Source organism: Sturnus vulgaris, chromosome 5 (genome assembly GCF_052056855.1).
Source record: "Sturnus vulgaris isolate bStuVul1 chromosome 5, bStuVul1.hap1, whole genome shotgun sequence".
NCBI lineage: Eukaryota > Metazoa > Chordata > Aves > Passeriformes > Sturnidae > Sturnus > Sturnus vulgaris.
The window spans coordinates 14478443-14495982 of record NC_142247.1 but is presented as its reverse complement, the minus strand read 5'-3'; the positions used below and the strand labels follow the sequence as shown (position 1 = coordinate 14495982).

Below are 17540 nucleotides of genomic sequence, written 5' to 3'. Positions count from 1 at the left end.
CCAATTAGAAACCCAGCCAGCACAATCTTTTGAATGATCATATCAGCAGAAATATCAAGATCTCAGTTAATCCTGTTAGAAGTCTTTCTGAAGCAGTAAGGTAGACAGAAATCAAAGGAGCCCTTTCAGCACCTGGAGAACTTTGGCTAACACCAGACTTCCCACCTCCACCTTCAAGTATTGATGGTGACTTGCAGTGTGAGAAGCCATCTCTCAGAGAGGAAGGGGAGAAAAAACTGTTACATTCTTGGTTATTTCCTCTGCTGTTGTTTGAGCTATTTTTAGCAGGCGAATAATTTTAGCTGTCACACAGGCATTCAGAGAGCCAGCACTCAACTCTAGAAATGCCAGTTCTAAGTGGCACTGGACAATTCTTCTCAATAATGCAGCTGACAGTAGTTTCTCCACTGTTACTGCTAGGAGTGGTCTTGCCAGTCCTTCCCACAGAAGGCTTTGTGGGCTTCTGGTATGGTTAATTCATATAATTACATAGAACTTTGTTAAGTTAATCTTTGAATTCTCAAAAACTTGAAACTATTTGAGAGTACTAGAATAACATATAGATAAATGGAATAGCTATAAGTGAATGGTGACAGTATATAAAATTAGGGTTGTTGCATTGCTTGGCTAGGAGGACAGTTATAGAAATATTTTTTATTCATTGCAGCACTTTGCACTGTCCTGGTAAAAGCACTCTCATGCTGCAGTTCCACTGAAAGCAGTGTTTCAAGAGCTGGTGGTGCAGCACCTAATGTTTGAATGATACCAGTAACTTTTGATTTATTTACATTCTCTATTTTCAGCCTTCCCTTGGAGTGAAGAAGCCGACTAAAGCCCTATTGTACGTCATACTGAGCCCTGTGGGCCCTTACTTTGCAAGTGGAAGCTTTAATCCAATATCCTTATGGGCAGATCCAAAATACGTAAGAGCGTGGAAAGGGGGAACAGGAGACTGCAAACTGGGAGGGTAAGAAAACATTATCCTGCATTTTCTACACAGTTCACAAAGCAGATTTGGCTTTTAGTGAAGTATCTAATCCAGCAGAAATAGAGACATTAAATGCAGAAGTTAAACAAACAATGTACTACAATGAAGAGTTCAAAATTTTATTTTGCAAATATTATTTATGCAACTCAGTCACATATTTTTGTTTGAAAATTACAGTCAATTGATTTTTTTTGCAGCATCTCAAGTTGAGGAACTGCACCTGGAAGGCGTACATGTAAATGTTTTAGCTCTTGCTCTTGCAGTAGACACTGAAGTTACCAATTTGTGCTGCATCATCAGTATCACAGCCTGCTGCCAACAGAGCAAGGAGCAGTTCTTCCTTGGGTTGTCCTACCCAGGAGTTTCTTTGCTTGGCAGGAAGTCAGTAGCTGTCAAGTACTGCTCAACTGGGCTGGTAGAATAATCAGAGGGCAGGAAAATAACTTCCCTTCGTTCCAGCTGATGTTCTGAACCTTTGCTCTTTGTTTATGAGATTTTCCTTGCTTCTAGAAATATATTCTTTCTTGTGCATCCTTCATACATCAGCTGTGAAAAAGAGTAGTCTGGAGTCATTACTGACTTGATTTGTGCCCAGAGGTGAGAACTTGACTACAATGTGATCAGCATTTTGGAGCTGCTGACTTTGCATCTTGAAGGTTGTTGAACATCAGAAGCAAAAAGGGTTTTTTTCCCCCCGTTAAAGCAGCGGGCATTATTCAGTCAGGTTCACTCTGTAGGCAGCATTTTAGAAAAACATTTGCTCCGAAAGGATATGGAATTTATCAAGAGATAATTGCATTTCCTGAAGATGCCAGTTCTGTGAATGTCTTTTGTTAGAAAAAAACCCACCTCACCTCTGATGATATTTATGCTCCAAGAATTTCATCTAACATATATTACCCATCTGACATGAGGTAGATGAATTAAAAGAAAAACACAGAAGAAAACCCCAGGAAAAACACCAAAAAACCCCAAAAGATGGAAGGGAATTGTTGGTCTCTCTCCAAGATGCCGACTGCTAAATAAAGATAAATACTTTCTGAATGTTTTTAGTTGTAATAATTAGAATGTTCAGAATATGGAACAAGAGGTATGTTTAAGACAATTTGGATGGATATTTTTGAGTTGTTGGTGCTGTCCAGCTCTTCAAAGATTTTGGGTTGTAGGTACAAATGATCTAGTAAATATTAGTGGAGAATTTCCAATGAAAATATCCCAGAGACAAGCAGTGACTGTGGCAGAGCATTTCTTCATGAGGTAGATGTGCACAAAATCTTGTTTAAATTGAGATGATGCCCAACCAGGTACTCATAACTCTTTTTTTCTTTTTTCCCTGAAGGAATTACGGTTCTACTATTTATGCCCAGCAGGAAGCCCTGGAGTATGGCTGCCAGCAGGTTTTGTGGCTCTATGGAGAAGATCACCAAATAACTGAAGTTGGAACAATGAATCTATTTCTCTACTGGATAAATGAAGATGGAGGTATGGTGACATAAAGTGTGAAAATTTTAGCAGGGTACACAATTGGGACTATAATCCACAAAATTATTATTGGAATGCGGATCATAAGCTTTTTAATGAAGATGGTTTAGCAAACGAAATTCCTATTCTCTTCTAAAAATTACTAGGTGACTGTTAGTTTAGAGAGAGGAGATTTTGGAGCAGCTGTGAGTGCTGCCTGCTGATAACAGACTAAACTGATGGGCTAGTCCATGCTCAGAAGGGCAGAGTCCAGGCATGCACAAGGTCACACATCAGCTTTGGTGTCAGCAGGATATTTGATCTTCAGGGTGTTTCCTCAGAAGCAGTGCAGATGTGGTAAAAGGTAACTTATGGCTGTTCAACTCCTCAGACTTCGTAGCTTTGAGTATGAGTGGCTCCCATCATCACTTGCTGGCAAGTCAAATATTCCTGAACCATATCCAAAAGTATTTTCAGCATCCAGTCCGAAACTGTTTTCTTTGAAGAATTTGAGGTTCTGTCCAGTGGTGACAGGGAGAAACATGTCAGTCAATGTCTGGTATCACTAATGCTCAAAAGATGCTTTCAAGATGTATCATCATTCTTGAAACTATTTTTATCTCTTTCCACCTCTGAGTAAGGTACATGCTGATTAAAACCTGTCTAGTTAATGAGCAGGCAGTTATTTAGGCCTCTCAAAACCACCCATTGGGCATGCAAGTATTCAGTGCTTGAGATGTGACAGCTGCAATAGCTGCACCTGATAACTGGTTTGGAAGACTACAGGCAAGGGAATGAAAGGATACCTCATGACTTGCATGAATCCTGGTTACTGAATTTTTGCATGGCAGCAGATGCAGGGGTCAGACTGATTTCATTGTAGTGCCATGGGTACCTTTGAAAACTGTCACCTTTCTGACAGTGCCCAGCTGCAGAAACGGGCAGCATTTTGTGGGGATAGCAGTGTGCCTTGGATAATGTAGTGTGATGGGGATCCAGCTACCTGACTCCCATCCCCAGTTCTGTTGCTTGTTCTTCTGCAAAATCTTTACCACGTTTGTAAGAAGAGGGATAATACTCCCTCAGTGTTGCATGAGTCTGTGAATGAGTCTGTCATTTATGAATGAAGTGATAAATATTAGACATTTTCTTGTTGTTACAGCAGCAGTCGATTTGTCACTGTAGATAGATGGCCAAATTTATGCCTTGTGGAACTTAGCTGGAAAAACATTAAAATAGATTTTGGCTCGTTCTGCCCAGGGAAAGACACTGAAGCGGGCACATAATTAGAATTCAATGTTCTCATTGTACTTAAACCAGGAATATGCTGGAATTATGCAGCTGCAGCACCGTACTGTTCCAAAGATCTGCCAATCACTGTGTTACCAGTGCACTGCTGAATGGTGCTATTGTGAGGTGGCTGTAGCAAACAACTTGTAATTCCTGCCACCCAAGCGGGCTGTCTGCTGGCAAACCTGTCATTTCGCAGGACACGGGCATTATCCTCATGGAACACTTTGCTGTCTCCCAGGGTGTTGAGTAACTCTTAATTTGTGGGATCTTTGGCTGAGAATCACTCAAGCTGCCAACGTGTGTCATCACATACCTGCCTGTGGCTTTGCGAGGGGATTTAGAATGTGCTTGTCATTGTGTTCTGTCACTTCACAAAGGACACTTGCTTAGGCTGTGGTTTGGTTTTGTTATGCAAATGCTGCAGCTGAGAGGGATCAAAAAAAGTGAGGCTGAAATTGCAGATCATCATCAAAAGAAAATACCCTTCTTTGTGTGTTCTGAGGTCACTGCCGAGAGCTGAATTGCTCTCCTTGGTTTATAACCAGAGGCTTAGCCCAGTAAAGCCTGGACTGGAGGACAGCCATGCTTCCAATGGGAGTAGGCTTTCCTTGCAGCCTTTGCTGTATATTTTCAGTTAGAGCATTGTGCCTAAAGGTGACATCTTGTTCTGGATGGCAGAAGGAGCCTGAAAAAATGCTTTGTTTGTAACATCAAGGAGGGAGTAGGAGAAAAAAAACTGTTCAATTTTTGGTAAAATAGCATGACTTGTTTTTATATTCCCACTGCTGCTCTGAGACTTATAATATGGCCAAAACTGAATCCCTGCTATTGCATAAATACTTCATTAATCAAATCCTATTTATAGTTTGTTCACTAAGCAAAACACTTAGTCACCCTGCAATCCCTTCCACATGCCTCTTCAGAGCATGTAACTATCCCAAGAAGCTCTTGACATCGAATCTCACTTCCTGTCACAATGTCTGCTCTTCTGTCTAGAATATAGGCTTGGCTTTATGGAAAACCTTAAAATTTAAACATATGTCTAACCTGAGGATGGCTAACTATGAAATCTGTGTGCTGTTTTGTAAAATTCTCTTTCTTCAAAATGATTTGCAACCATTTGGGCTCTACTTCTATCTTTAAAGGCATTGTGAATAGTATTCAGGCATTTAATATTTTTATGCTGTAATTGAAATGGTCATTAATGGTACTCACTTCAAAATTTCATAAATTAAAAAGTAAATCTGTTAAAAGATTCTCTGGAACAATCAGGTAAAATTTAAGGCAACTTTGCTAAGTATTCTACATTTGGAAAATAGTTGTGCCACAGAAGTGTTTTCTACAATTACAGTACTAACAAAATCAGGATTGTAGCTTCTGTTCTAGTAGAGAGCCCCAGCAATAGAGTGGAGGAGAGAGCAGCAAATGAATGAAGTGGCAGACAAAGCAAAGAGTGAAAAAAGTAATTGAGGAAAGCAAATTAATAGACAGATACAAAGGTAGTGATTGCATGAGGGTAGAGTTGAAGAAAAGCCTGAGGGAAGTAAGGAGAAAGACCCAGAACAAATTGGTAGAATAAGTTAGCTGTTAATATTAGTGAAAAAAGGGTTTTCTGAGTTTTCCTTGATCCTGAAGTTAGAATTTATCGTTTTGGTAAAAGATATATTTAGGTGAATTTCTTGGGATTGTTACAGCATGACTAGTACTGCAGGCATCTCATGAGTGTAATCTTACCTGCTCTATGTTCGTAAGTACAAGTGTTTAAAAGCTGAAGGTGTGTAGTATGGAAGACCTCATTTAAAAAACCCCTTTAAACACTCTAATGGAATTATGTTGTTAGAGCAAGTCTATACCAGGTTTAACAGGGCACTGGGCAGACAGTACTGCTCCTATAACAATAACAGGAGTCGACTGAAGAGAAACCCTAACGTTTCCCTTCAAATGCTTTTCTTCTTCTTTTTGCAACTATACATTTTAAGCCCATGAAAATAATTCAGAAGGCAAATGGAGTCTGTGAGCTCACAGTCTGTTTTTTGGGAGATGGACAAACTGATGTCATATGGAGCCTGGTTTGGCATCAGTTCACAGAGAGGATGAGCTTTTGGCATGCCATGTTGGATAGTGTTATCATCTCTGCCGGATACCAGGGGAGCAGATGTTCCCTGGGTGGCCCCAGGCTGGTAGGCATACTTGACAAAATTCTACAGAGCAGCCTGTTTGGAACATTTTGAGACTTTCATGTCCTGTCTGCTCAGTGCTGTTTGGTGGCTGGTTTGGCCTGGCACCTTTCCAAACTAGCTCAAATCAATTAATATATGTTATTGAGCTTAAACAGGTCCTGGACAAGATCTGTGGCAGCATTATCAGACAGAGAAGTGTAATCAGTCTTTGGTATCAAAGTCTGCAGTATTTGAAGTTTTCTGTTAAAGAAAGGAGTGTATTAGATTGTCACTGTGCCACAAATGCAGAATATCAGGTTTTCAGTGTTTAGAATCAGGTGAGCCCTGTGTCTCATGGAAAGTTTTAAAGTCTTCTCCTTGTGATAGTTATGCCAGAATTAGGACCAGACATGCATCACAAGTAGGAATGATGTTAGACTCCATAAAGGGAATGCTGTTCTTCCTGACTGTATAAGAAAGAAGAGATGGCTGATGTAATTGGAAGTCAGGGTTAGGTTGGTAAATGGCACTGTGGGCCAGTCAAACCAGAGCAGAACATACAGACTGTTCTAGAGCAGCGTTTCTATACATTTTGGTATGGCAGTTTACATGTATTACTGATGTGTGTACAGATAAAAGGAACATAGAAGCAATGGTAGGAGAGTCCAAATCAATAAATCGAGGGGTGGCTGCATTAGGAAGTAACAGGTATTTTCTGAGAGAATGGACAGTGAGTGGCAGATTCCATGAATTTATCCTCCACTTCCCCTGTCCCATCCCAGCTCCCAATACCCCGTCTTGCAGAGTGGGGGAGCCCAGGATATACTCTGTCTGGAGCTGACAGGCAGTGCTTGTGCACAGAAATATCTTGTTGAGTGCTGAAGACAGCATTGAGCAGCTGATCTCAACCTGCTCCCACAGACCAAGGACAAATACCATATTTCTCTCTTCCACCCAGCTGCAAGTATTCACAGAATCTATAGAAATATTTTAAAGAGAGGTTTTCCTTTGAGAAAAGTTCAATCAGGCCTGGATTCAGTGGTCTTTTTGCAGCCAGGGAGAAAGGGGTCATAAGATATATATCTTTTGGATTCATTATGTGATCTAGGTAAAATAAAAACAAACCAACCAAACAAAAAAAACTCTTAATGGTTTGTGGATTTATTGGGCTGGGATAGTATCCTTATAAGGTAAAGAAAGAAAAAGGATTATATGTAGGGAAATAAAATAGTTAGGAAAAAATATGAAGAGTAATACTGAAAGACTCTGGATGTCTTGACTTCTCAGTGCAAATTTGAGACTGTCTTAAAAGCCTCTGTCTGAAAAGAGTAAAAGGTCAGTCTTCTTTGATAATAGAAACCAGTGAATACACTATGTGATGGCTTAAAATGAAAAGTATTGACTCTGATTGCTGCAGAGATCAGATGGAAGAAAAAAGTCTACATACAAACTTGTGTTTTAAGTATTTACCAAGCATGAATATTTTAACCAAGTGTTTATTGTTTACCATTTATCTACTGTTTCACTAATTTTGTTAGATGAACATTTATTTACTGCTCTTTTTCAAAAGCAAACAAGCTAGCTAACATACCAAACTACTTGAACAACTTGAATTATTGTTGTTGTTGTTGTATTTTTCTTATGATTGCTCTAATTGTGTAAAGAGAAAGTTAGTATGGAAAAAGGATGTCTAGACTGCAACAAAGGATCTTTAAGGAAGTCTCCTTCCAAGGAGGGTTGGCAAGATTTTCATTGCTTTGCTGGTTCATTAAATTAACTTCAAAACTTTTGGTAAATGTTTCACATTTCTGCTATGAAATGGATATACTAAATCCCATATTCCTGAATTAAGTAAAACATTTCAGGGAAAGTTGTGATCTGCCCTAGGATTGTTAGACATGGCTTTCCCTCTGCCTTTCTATTATGAATCTGGAGAGTGAAACATTTCATAGTTTGCAGTAGTAACACAGTGCAGTTACACAGATATACCTACAATACACTGAGGAAATGCCACCTACAAGGCACTAGGCATGTGTATATTAATCTATTAAGGATGTTTCTTCCCCACCCACTGAAGTGTACCCAAAAGGTTCCAAACACTCAACAACTTACTTGAACTGAATATCTGATTGTTTCTTGGAGAGCTCTGATAAATGTTGCATCTTACGGGATAGGGATTATTTTTGATGCCACAGAAACATGGAATATCCTGAATTGTAAGTGACTTACATGTTTAGTGTAATATCAGTAAACTTTTGTTTGTTTGTTTCTAAGTTTGTTTTTCAACCAATTCTTCTCTTTTGTTTGGCAGAAAATGAACTGGCAACGCCACCTTTAGATGGCATCATCCTTCCTGGAGTGACAAGGCAAAGCATTTTGGATCTGGCACTCAACTGGGTGAGTGTTTTGGCAGTGATGGTTTCAATTATCATGTTTTAACTTCAGCAGAAGTAAACATTTCTAGTGCTCAGTATCTTAAGGTTCAACTCATTTGGTTAAACCAAAATCGATCATAAACCAGTCTGGCTTCCTGGAATCATACAAAGGCCTGCATTAGAAGGGACCTTAAAGACCATCTCATTCCGAGCCCCCTGCCATGGGCAGGACACCTTCCACTGTCCCAGACTGCTCAGAGCCCCATCCAACCTGGCCTTGGAAAGGACCTTTAAAGGCTGTCTATTCCAGCCTCCCTGCAATGAGTAGGGGCATCTTCAACTAGATTAAATTGCTCAGAGTTATGTCCAGCCTGTCAGAAACTCTGCTTTCCAGGTCCCTCTGGATGGCACCCTTTCCCTTCAGCGTGTCAGCCACACCACACAGCTTGGTGTTGCTGACAAGACTTGCTGAGTGTGCACTCAGTCTCTTTAACCTAAGGGGAACTAAGGGCTTGCTAATTCAGGGATTCTCAGGAGCATCATCAGAATACCCACACCTGTCACACAGAACAATACCAAGCTTGTTAAAGGAGCTCCGTGTAGTATTTAACATGAAAATTCTCATTAAATCTGCTGGTACCAGCAACTTAGAGCAAGGAAACAAAGAATTACCATGCATGACCATAGCTATACTTCAGTCATCAGCTCATTATTTCTGCATTTAGTTCTCATGCTTTCAACCTTGTTTCTGCTAACTAGCATGCAGCCTACCCAGCCACAGTCTTGAAGTCATCTGTCTGTTTCCCATTCCTGTTCTGTAGTGTAGCAATCCAAGAACTTATTTGGGCACTTGGGACTAGATGATTTCTTGAAGGCAGCAAACTCTGCCTTACTGTATTCAAGGGTTTTATTGCAGCCTGGGTAAAGATGCTACACAGCCAAAGGCTCATCAAGCCCAGTATCCTGTCTCCTGGATTTGGCTAGGATTGGGCTTAGAGTGGGATAACAGGAATATTATGTACATTAAATAAAAATTTCCAAGTCTGATGATAATTTTTTTTCTTGAAACACATCCCTTCAATTGATTCCTATGCATTCTTCAACTCTTGTAGAAGATAAAACACTTTTGGTATTAAGACTGTCCAGTGCAAATAGCTTTACTCATACCTGCAGTACAGTTAATTTTTGTATGTGACAGCTGTGTGCAGGCTACAGTGGAAAATTTCACTGGAGATTAAAAAAATACGTCACATAAATTGGCCTAGAAGGCGAAATTAACATCAACAGGATGTATCTTGCTTAGGAGTTGTCTGAGAGTGGGATGCAAAGGCTTTCTTGACATAATTGAGTAATTTTTGGACAAACTCTAAAAAGCTGGAGACCATGAGTAGAGAGATCCAGTGTTCCATAACAATTCTTCTTTGTTATTCCCTAATGTGATACTGATATTCTGCAGCAAAACAGAGGGAAGTGCCACTTAATCATCAGCATTGTATCTGGCAAACCACTGGCATCTCTGCAGGGCATTCTTTTGATGAAAATCTACTTTGTGTGATACTGGGATGTTTGAAATGGTTACAAGATCAGAGTCAAAACTTGACTTATTGTCACTAGGTTAAAACTTCTATTGAAAATGTTTCGATGTAGAAAAAAAAATACTAACGTTTTTAAACTGTTTACGATTTTTATGGTTGCATCTTCTTGTGCAGGGAGAATTCAAAGTGTCTGAGCGATACATCACCATGGGTGACCTGACAGCTGCTTTGGAAGAGAACAGAGTAAAGGAGATGTTTGGTGCTGGGACAGCTTGTATTGTATGTCCCATCTCTAAAATTTTATATAAGGGCAAGGTAAGGAAATGTCTTTTTTTTTTACCCCTTTCCTTCTTTCTTCTGAATTTTATCACAGTTAATTGCAACTGAAGCCAAAACCAAGTGAGATAGAAAAGGTGCACTGCCTGGAAAGATGAACAGTGTCAGTATGTTTTTTCCCAAGTGAGTTGTCAGAAGGAACTTTCCCTCTTGTCTTCTGGGGTTTTTCCTAATAGCTGAAATAAAAAGTTTCAAGTTCTGGGAAAATGAAAGAAAAAAAAAGTTCCCAGCCTGTTTGCAAATGTAAAAACATACAGTCTCCCACATTCTTTTATTCAGTATTTTTTGCTAAGGGAAGGGTGAGGAGAGAAAAGACTTTCACAGGAACCACATTTCTGCTGTCCTCCCTTCTCAAGTTCCTCTCATCTTCACCCCTCATTGCAGAGATCTCAGCTCTGATGGAAGAGCTGTTTCAAGACACTGCACAGCTGCTTTCACCTACTATTCATCATATGGGAGATTTCTCCTGCACAGGTGGAATTCCCCAGACTGTTAAGCTGACTTTATATTGTTTAGTGAGCACAAAGTTAGTTCAGAGGACTAGGGGTAGTGCAGCTGCATAAAGGGTTGTGTTCTGTCCACTAAACACAGTAAGTGCAATAAATGTCTGTTAGGTGATACTTCCTGAATGAATAAAATAGAATAAATGTATTGATATTACCTGATGCTAAGATAATATGAAACATTGAGGTGCTGAGTGATAAGTACTATAAATATAAGTGTTGTATTTCTACAGAATATACTTTGACATGAAATACTGTATATAATGTTGCTACTCTTGCCTGCACAATATTCCCTCCATTTTGGACAAATCTCTTGGAAAGCTTAGATTAGCCTTTATTGAACAACAGCATTACAGTTTAACTTTTAACTTTTTACTGGCTTAGCAATGCCCTCCAGTTTAAAAAAACCAACCAACCAAAAACCCAACAAAAACCCCAAAACTAACCAGCCTTTCCTACTCACAAGGAGGGCCAGCCAGCATGATAAATACTTACTAAATTTTTGGCAAGCATAAGGTATCCATATATATGTCAAGCTATTATTACATGTTACTCTCTTTCTCTCTCCTCTTCTCCCTCTCCTTTATTCTATGCCAGCACTTGCACATTCCAACTATGGAGAATGGGCCTGAGGTAACAACCCGTTTCCTGAATAAGCTAAGTGATATCCAGGTAAGGTGTTTCCTTTTCTATAACCAGATAAAATAATAAAAGGTGAATATTTGAAAGGAGTGGAAAATAATCTTTTTGGTAGTGATGCTATAGATGGCATTATTTCATAATATAGACCCTTTTGTCTAGTGTGATTATTCTGTCAATTTTCTTTCCTTCAGAAAGTATGATAGGTTTGAAGTATAATATAATTTTCCCTATTCATCTTGGAAGCTGGGTAAGAGTTTCAAGATATTACTGTTATCAGTGAAATCTAATACTGCTGTTAGAGGTTGCTTTTAAGGGAAAAAGACAGGATTATGAAGCATTTTAACCACAATCACAAATGAGTATAGTTTAATCAATAAGGAGATGAGTGAGGCAATGAAACATTGACTGGGCACAGCCAGCTGATTATCATTTCTATGTGTCGTTATCTTTCCAGTCACATGGTCACTTCTCATTCTTAAAACAGTTCCCTCTTCTATCTGTCTGTTTGCTAAATATCAAAGTCTGTTTGGAATCTGTGCTTTATCTCTATGTCTGGGCATAGGAACTAATACTGTTTCAGTAAAGAGCAGCAGGTGATGGCCCTTATTTAAATTTGCCTGGGTATTTTTTCCTTATTTAGTGTAGTTTATGGTGTGGGGGATTTGGGGATAGAAGATGGTCTTAGCAAGTTACAAGGCCCCTTTATTTAAGATCTGATAGCAGTTGCTGGGCAGTATTGCCAGGAAGACTCAATTTCTTCAATTTGAGTCTGATGGTTTCTGTTCTACATTTTTGGCTCAAAGTGTTCTTAGATTTGCCACTAGAATTTTCATGGTCCTGCCAGCATCCTGTGATCTGTGTCTTTCTTCCTTGAGATAGTGAGCAGCATAAGACAAATGTATCCAGCCTTTTCCCTGGGGCATCCTTCCATGCCCTCCCTGATCATAGAATGTCAGAATGGGTCAGGCTGGAAGGGCCCACAGTCACCTGGTCCCAGCTCCAGCAGGGTCATCCCAGAGCACATGGCACAGGATTATGTCCAGAGTTTTGGAATATCTCCAGTGTGGGAGATTCCACACCCTCTTTGGACAATCTGTTCCAGTGCTCTGTCACTGCACAATAAAGTTCTTCCTCATGTTCAGGTGGAACTTCCTGGGCATCAGTTCCCGCCCATTGCCTCTTGCCGTATCATCCTGGTTTTCTACCACCAACCAAGGCTCATTTGGAGGCTGAAAAAGTGTGGATTGTTACTAAACATTGTCTTTCTTGGACCTTTTCACTTTACTTGCCTGTTGATGTGGACCTTTTCACCTTTCAGCTGTGTAGGTGGTCGGTGTTCATTAGTTACATGCCAGGAGTAAATTTGTTACTCCTGGAAAATACTGGACTATTATGTATATTCTTAATTCTGGGTTCTCTTCCTTCTTTAAGAAAATCAGGAGAGTTAGAACACATAATCATTACAAACGTAATTTTAAAGAGATTGGTGGTTGCTTCCCCATTAAGAGTCCATCGCTGGGTTGCTGATTGTGTTTCTGCACCTTTTTATCTGTGGAGAGATGAGCTCATATCCAGAAGGACCCCATGATGTCATACAGAAAATAATGCTGTGACACAAAAAATGGATTATATAATAATCTTAAAGTGTCAGAGGAGAATCTTTGACCAAGATATTTTATATTCTCTACCAGGAGAAAAAAAATAACATCTCTTTGCATTATTAGTGGATTATTGTCACATCATTTGGACAATCTGAGGCTGTAATTCCAAAGAATCTTCCAGTTTTGAAGAATAAAATGCAATAGAAATAGCAGTCAAACACAGCTTTGGTCTTTGTTGTTCTGTTGCGTGAACTGGGGCAGTGTATCCATTTCATGTTGAACTTTGGGAATTTGTAAAAAAGTAGAAATTCTCAGCACCACCATGTCCTACATGTGAACCTGTGACCACAAGGTGCAGGCTCCCTATCTACTGTCATTATACCAGTTCTCTTGTGTACAGTGCATGCTTCTTTTATTATTTTCATATTCTTTTTGTCATTGTGTTTTCAAGTCTGTTTTCATGCTGTCTATTGCTCTTTTGCAAGTCTGCTGTGTTCAGTGGGATGTCTTTAGATGTGAACAGCTGTTCAGTGGAACCAGAGCTGGAGTGACAAATTAGAAACTCATGGGCAGAACTGATTCAGTTTCTCATGCCAGTTGAGAGAGAGAGTGGTGGCTCTGCAATACACATTTCCCTTTCTGTCACTGAGTAGCTATCATGATTACTAAAGGCTGATAAAGACTTCAAATTAAATAACATCCATCATATAAATTAATGGTGTGCTTATGAGTGAATTAGTAATAGTACACTCTTCCATAGCTGCTTGAGTTAGAAGATTTAGGGATGAGGTTCTTTTCTCTGGGAATACACTCACTGAAATACCACTCATGTTTCTATGGGTTTGCATCCATGCTTTGAGAATAAACAAGCCTTTGCTCTTCCCTTTAAGACATAGGTGAAGCTACAACTTGGAAGGGATGGGTAGAAAATAAGATCTATTGCTTATGCTATGTATTATTAAATACATTTAAACACTGCAGGCAAGACAGCAGAGAAAAGCCATTTAATCAAACCCCCTTTCTTTCTCTGGGCAGTGGAAAGCAACCAGGAAAGGACTGTGTATGTGTAGATTTTTACAAAGAATGACCTGGAGGTGGTGGACAGTGGAAGAGGGATCGGATTGACTAGCCTGGGATTACAGAGCCCTTGACAGAATTAAAAATGGAAGCTAAATCTGCTATTATTTGCAGAAAGAAGTAATTTTCATTGTGGTATTGCATCTTCATTCCCCTTTCAATTCTGGGAGCAGGCACAAACTCTAGTCAAATGGCAACTCAGACCAGTTCTTGCAACAATTTCTGTATGCAGAGCATTAGATGATACTACTGCCTAAAGATAGCAAAATTTACAAATAACTTCAACTGCAGAACAGGAACAGCAGAACTAAATGATAAAAAGAAAAAGTAGATGTGATACTTGTGAAGGTCAGTTGGAGGCTTTGCTTGCTGGAGTAAAGAGTAAAACACAAACCCACTAAACACCATTCCTTTGTGGATCTAGAAATGTGTTTCTTCTGGCTCATTCTGATTTGGAGCTGTTATCTTTTCCCTGCTTTAGTGACCTGTTACCTCTTCCTACTGATGCAGAACCTGTATTGGAGGAACTTCCTTTTTTCCACTCTGGAGAAATTAAGTGATTTTTTTTTAGCCAACGTAAAGCCTCTAAAATCAGTCTTCATTTTCTGGTTGAAATATAACACTGAATATAACACTATAAGGGAGAGGACTCCCAACTCCCATCTGCTGCTGTCTCTCCACCTCTGAATTATTTACCTACTTGAGCCGTGTGTGTTTTGGTGTCTCTCTGGAGCATTGTTTACAGATCTGGTGACAGAGCTTTAGAACATGGAACCAGTCTAGCAGTCAAAAGTGCTGCCTTGGAGCTGTATCCTCCCCTGGAAGGGGATATGTCTGCATGTCATAGGTTGCCTTCATTTCTGCTTGGTGATCACATTTATTTGTGTACGGAAAGACAACTTGTTTTATTTTGGATTACAATTCTCCCTAATTGTACTCTGTGGTATTTGTGATGGTTTTATTTCACATTCAATCAGAATGTTGTAATAAAAAGCCACCTTGACAATAAAAAGAAATAAAATGAAATGTGTTTGTTTATTGGAGCTTGAGCAGGGGCATACTTATGAGTGAATAGTGAGGAGGCCTCAGGGAGTAACTGCATTAAACTGATGGAAGTGAAGCAGGACTGTTCTGTGTCATCTGTAACGAGTATCAGCATTGCCCCTTCCTAAACCAGCTATTCTAATATGGATAAAGTAAGCTATCTTTAGTCTGTGCCCCCAAATCAAAGACAAGTAAAGGCATAAGAAATAATGTACTATTAGAGAAGTGGATATGAACATTTCTGAGGATAGACCTAAGAAATTATCATAAATGTACACTGATTCTTCTAACTTTTATTCTTAAACTTCATTTTTTGCTTTGTTTCAGTATGGAAGAGAAGACAGCGATTGGGCAGTGCTGGTGTCATGAAGGTGGCAGAGTTCAGACCCTCCAGACAGACCTGACACCTAAATAATGACAACTTCTGTAGCTGCCAGTGCGTAGCATAGTCTCAGTATCAATTTGCTCCCCAGGATGATTGTTTCCACAATCCAGCAAACGTGAACACAATCATTTTGATTTCTACTGTAATCCTGTTGGTAGAAGCCTGTCTTCTTGGTAGAGGTGCTAAATGTTAGCAATAGAACTTTCCTGATGTATTTCTTAGTGCCTCCTTATATACGGTCTGAAAACTTGTAAAATGCTCTTCAACTGCTCTTCAGTTTGGTTTGTTTACTGCCACCATCAGCAGAACATGTGTCACATGAAGATGTTGTGTGTTAGCTGCCCACAGGGTTCTGTTGACATTATTCTGCCTTTTGCTCTGTGCTTGGGGAAACAAATAGATTTAGCCATACACTCCGTCCTTTCATACTTTGCTTGTATGGGAGATTCCTGAGTTTGCATAGCCTGGTAGATGCCCTCGTACTCTGTCCAATAACTCTGGCCTTTAGCCCAAAATTCTCTGAGTCAGTCTGAATTGCAAGATGGTCCCTGTTGGCCTATTGCCCTTCCCTCCATGGGGATTTTCTGTGGCTGCTTGGGCAGTTCATACCTCTCTAACAGTTGAATACATCCTTCTAGACATGATTTAAAAGGCTGTGTCAGGCCCTGCTGAGATAAAAATTCCCCTTTGGCCTAGCAGAGCTGGGCTCTGCAGACACAGTGTTGCCTTCCAGGTGAGTGTCTAGAAAATGAGATTAGACAACTTCGGCTGTGAAAATTGAACCCATTCTTCACAGCAGCCAAACGTTTGGATTGAGGAATCTTTCATCATCCACTCACATAGTTTAGGTCAGAAAAATGTTTTTCTCATCCCTTTCATATACCTGCTGTATCCAGCCTCCATTGGCACCTGTACTGTATAAGGGCCTTCCTGTTAAGGAACAAGCAGTTTGTCAACAGAAAATGTCTAGGAGGAAAGAGATTTCATTCAAGCCCTGATTTCATTCTGGTTAATTATTATCTCATACAATGCTATTTTCTCACATGCAGTCTTGATACTTTGGATTCAACACAGAGCATGTAGCCCATAGTTGGGGAAGTAACTTCTGCAAATGTTCACTAACGATCATTCTATAATACTTATTAGCTTTCTCCTTCTGCACACAGCTTTATTGAACAGCTTTAAGATACCTCTTGCCAAAAAGGATAACCATATTCTGTATCAATGTTCCAAAGTGCTACTTCAGTATAAAACTGGTGGAACTTTATTGACACTTTATTAGAGTTCTCTAAGAAGTAAAAGTGAAACATTTTTTGTTCTAGTTAGCAGTAGAGATGCATCAGTATTAAGGGAAGCATTTAGCACTCTAATTTTTTTGAAGACCAACAGTATCTCTCCTATGCTTATTAATTCCTTTGTAGTTACTGACATATGTTAACATAGTTTAAAAAGACAAAATATAATTTCTAATGGACCATCCATGCCTTATTCAGTTGTTAAAGAGCAGCCTTGTGGCTTCCTCTTCATTTTTGGTCACATTTTGAAGACTCTTCCTTAGCCATCACTTTCTTCTGCTCCCTCAGATCATGATTTTTTCTATCTTTGACTGCAGTCCAGTCTGATCTTTTAATGAAGAACAGTTGAAGGTTCCCTCTGAAAATGTAACTGTTGTTAAAAATTGATGGATAATTTTTTCTTTATTCTACAACTGCAAGCACAACTTACAGTAGTCATAGTGTTGTGACCATTTGAATCTGTATCATGTGCTGGTCTTTGTTCACTATCTTACTATGTGTTACAAGCTGCTGGTAGTCTTTCCTTTTATTTAATTAGATGGCTGGAAAAATTAACGAGGAATATGTCAAGATGCAACATGGGGTAGAGAGTTTTATCCAACGAAACCAGTATTGAAAATTAAAGAGTGCCTTTACCCAGAGTGTGGTGTGGAGCTCTCTAAAGGTTATGTAATGAGCAACCGTTTGTGGCTTACTGCTACTGAGCTATCTAATCTTACCCTTAAATTCATCTTTGGTTTAGCAGCAAACGGAAAAGTGAAAATACCTAACTTCAGATGCATGGCAAAGTGGTTGTGCAATACCTTAACATCTTAGCTTTGAGAGAGTTGATATATGATACCATAA

General features: G+C 39.4%; 1 protein-coding gene across 2 annotated transcripts in view; it reads left to right on the top strand.

Annotated features, from left to right (window-relative positions):
* BCAT1 (branched chain amino acid transaminase 1) overlaps positions 1-17335 on the top strand; it is a 54865-nt gene extending 37530 nt beyond the window's left edge. Inside the window, exons 6-11 of one of the 2 annotated variants that reach the window (XM_014880015.2) lie at positions 804-967; positions 2328-2470; positions 8213-8298; positions 9986-10126; positions 11248-11322; positions 15342-17335. In XM_014880015.2, coding sequence (XP_014735501.1) covers positions 804-967; positions 2328-2470; positions 8213-8298; positions 9986-10126; positions 11248-11322; positions 15342-15383 — 651 coding nt within the window. In that variant the 3' untranslated portion in view covers positions 15384-17335. Of the gene's footprint in view, positions 1-803; positions 968-2327; positions 2471-8212; positions 8299-9985; positions 10127-11247; positions 11323-14451; positions 14565-15341 lie in introns of those variants that run through there. The other variant, XM_088164923.1, reaches the window with a different exon arrangement.
* The last annotated feature ends 205 nt before the right edge of the window (positions 17336-17540 follow it).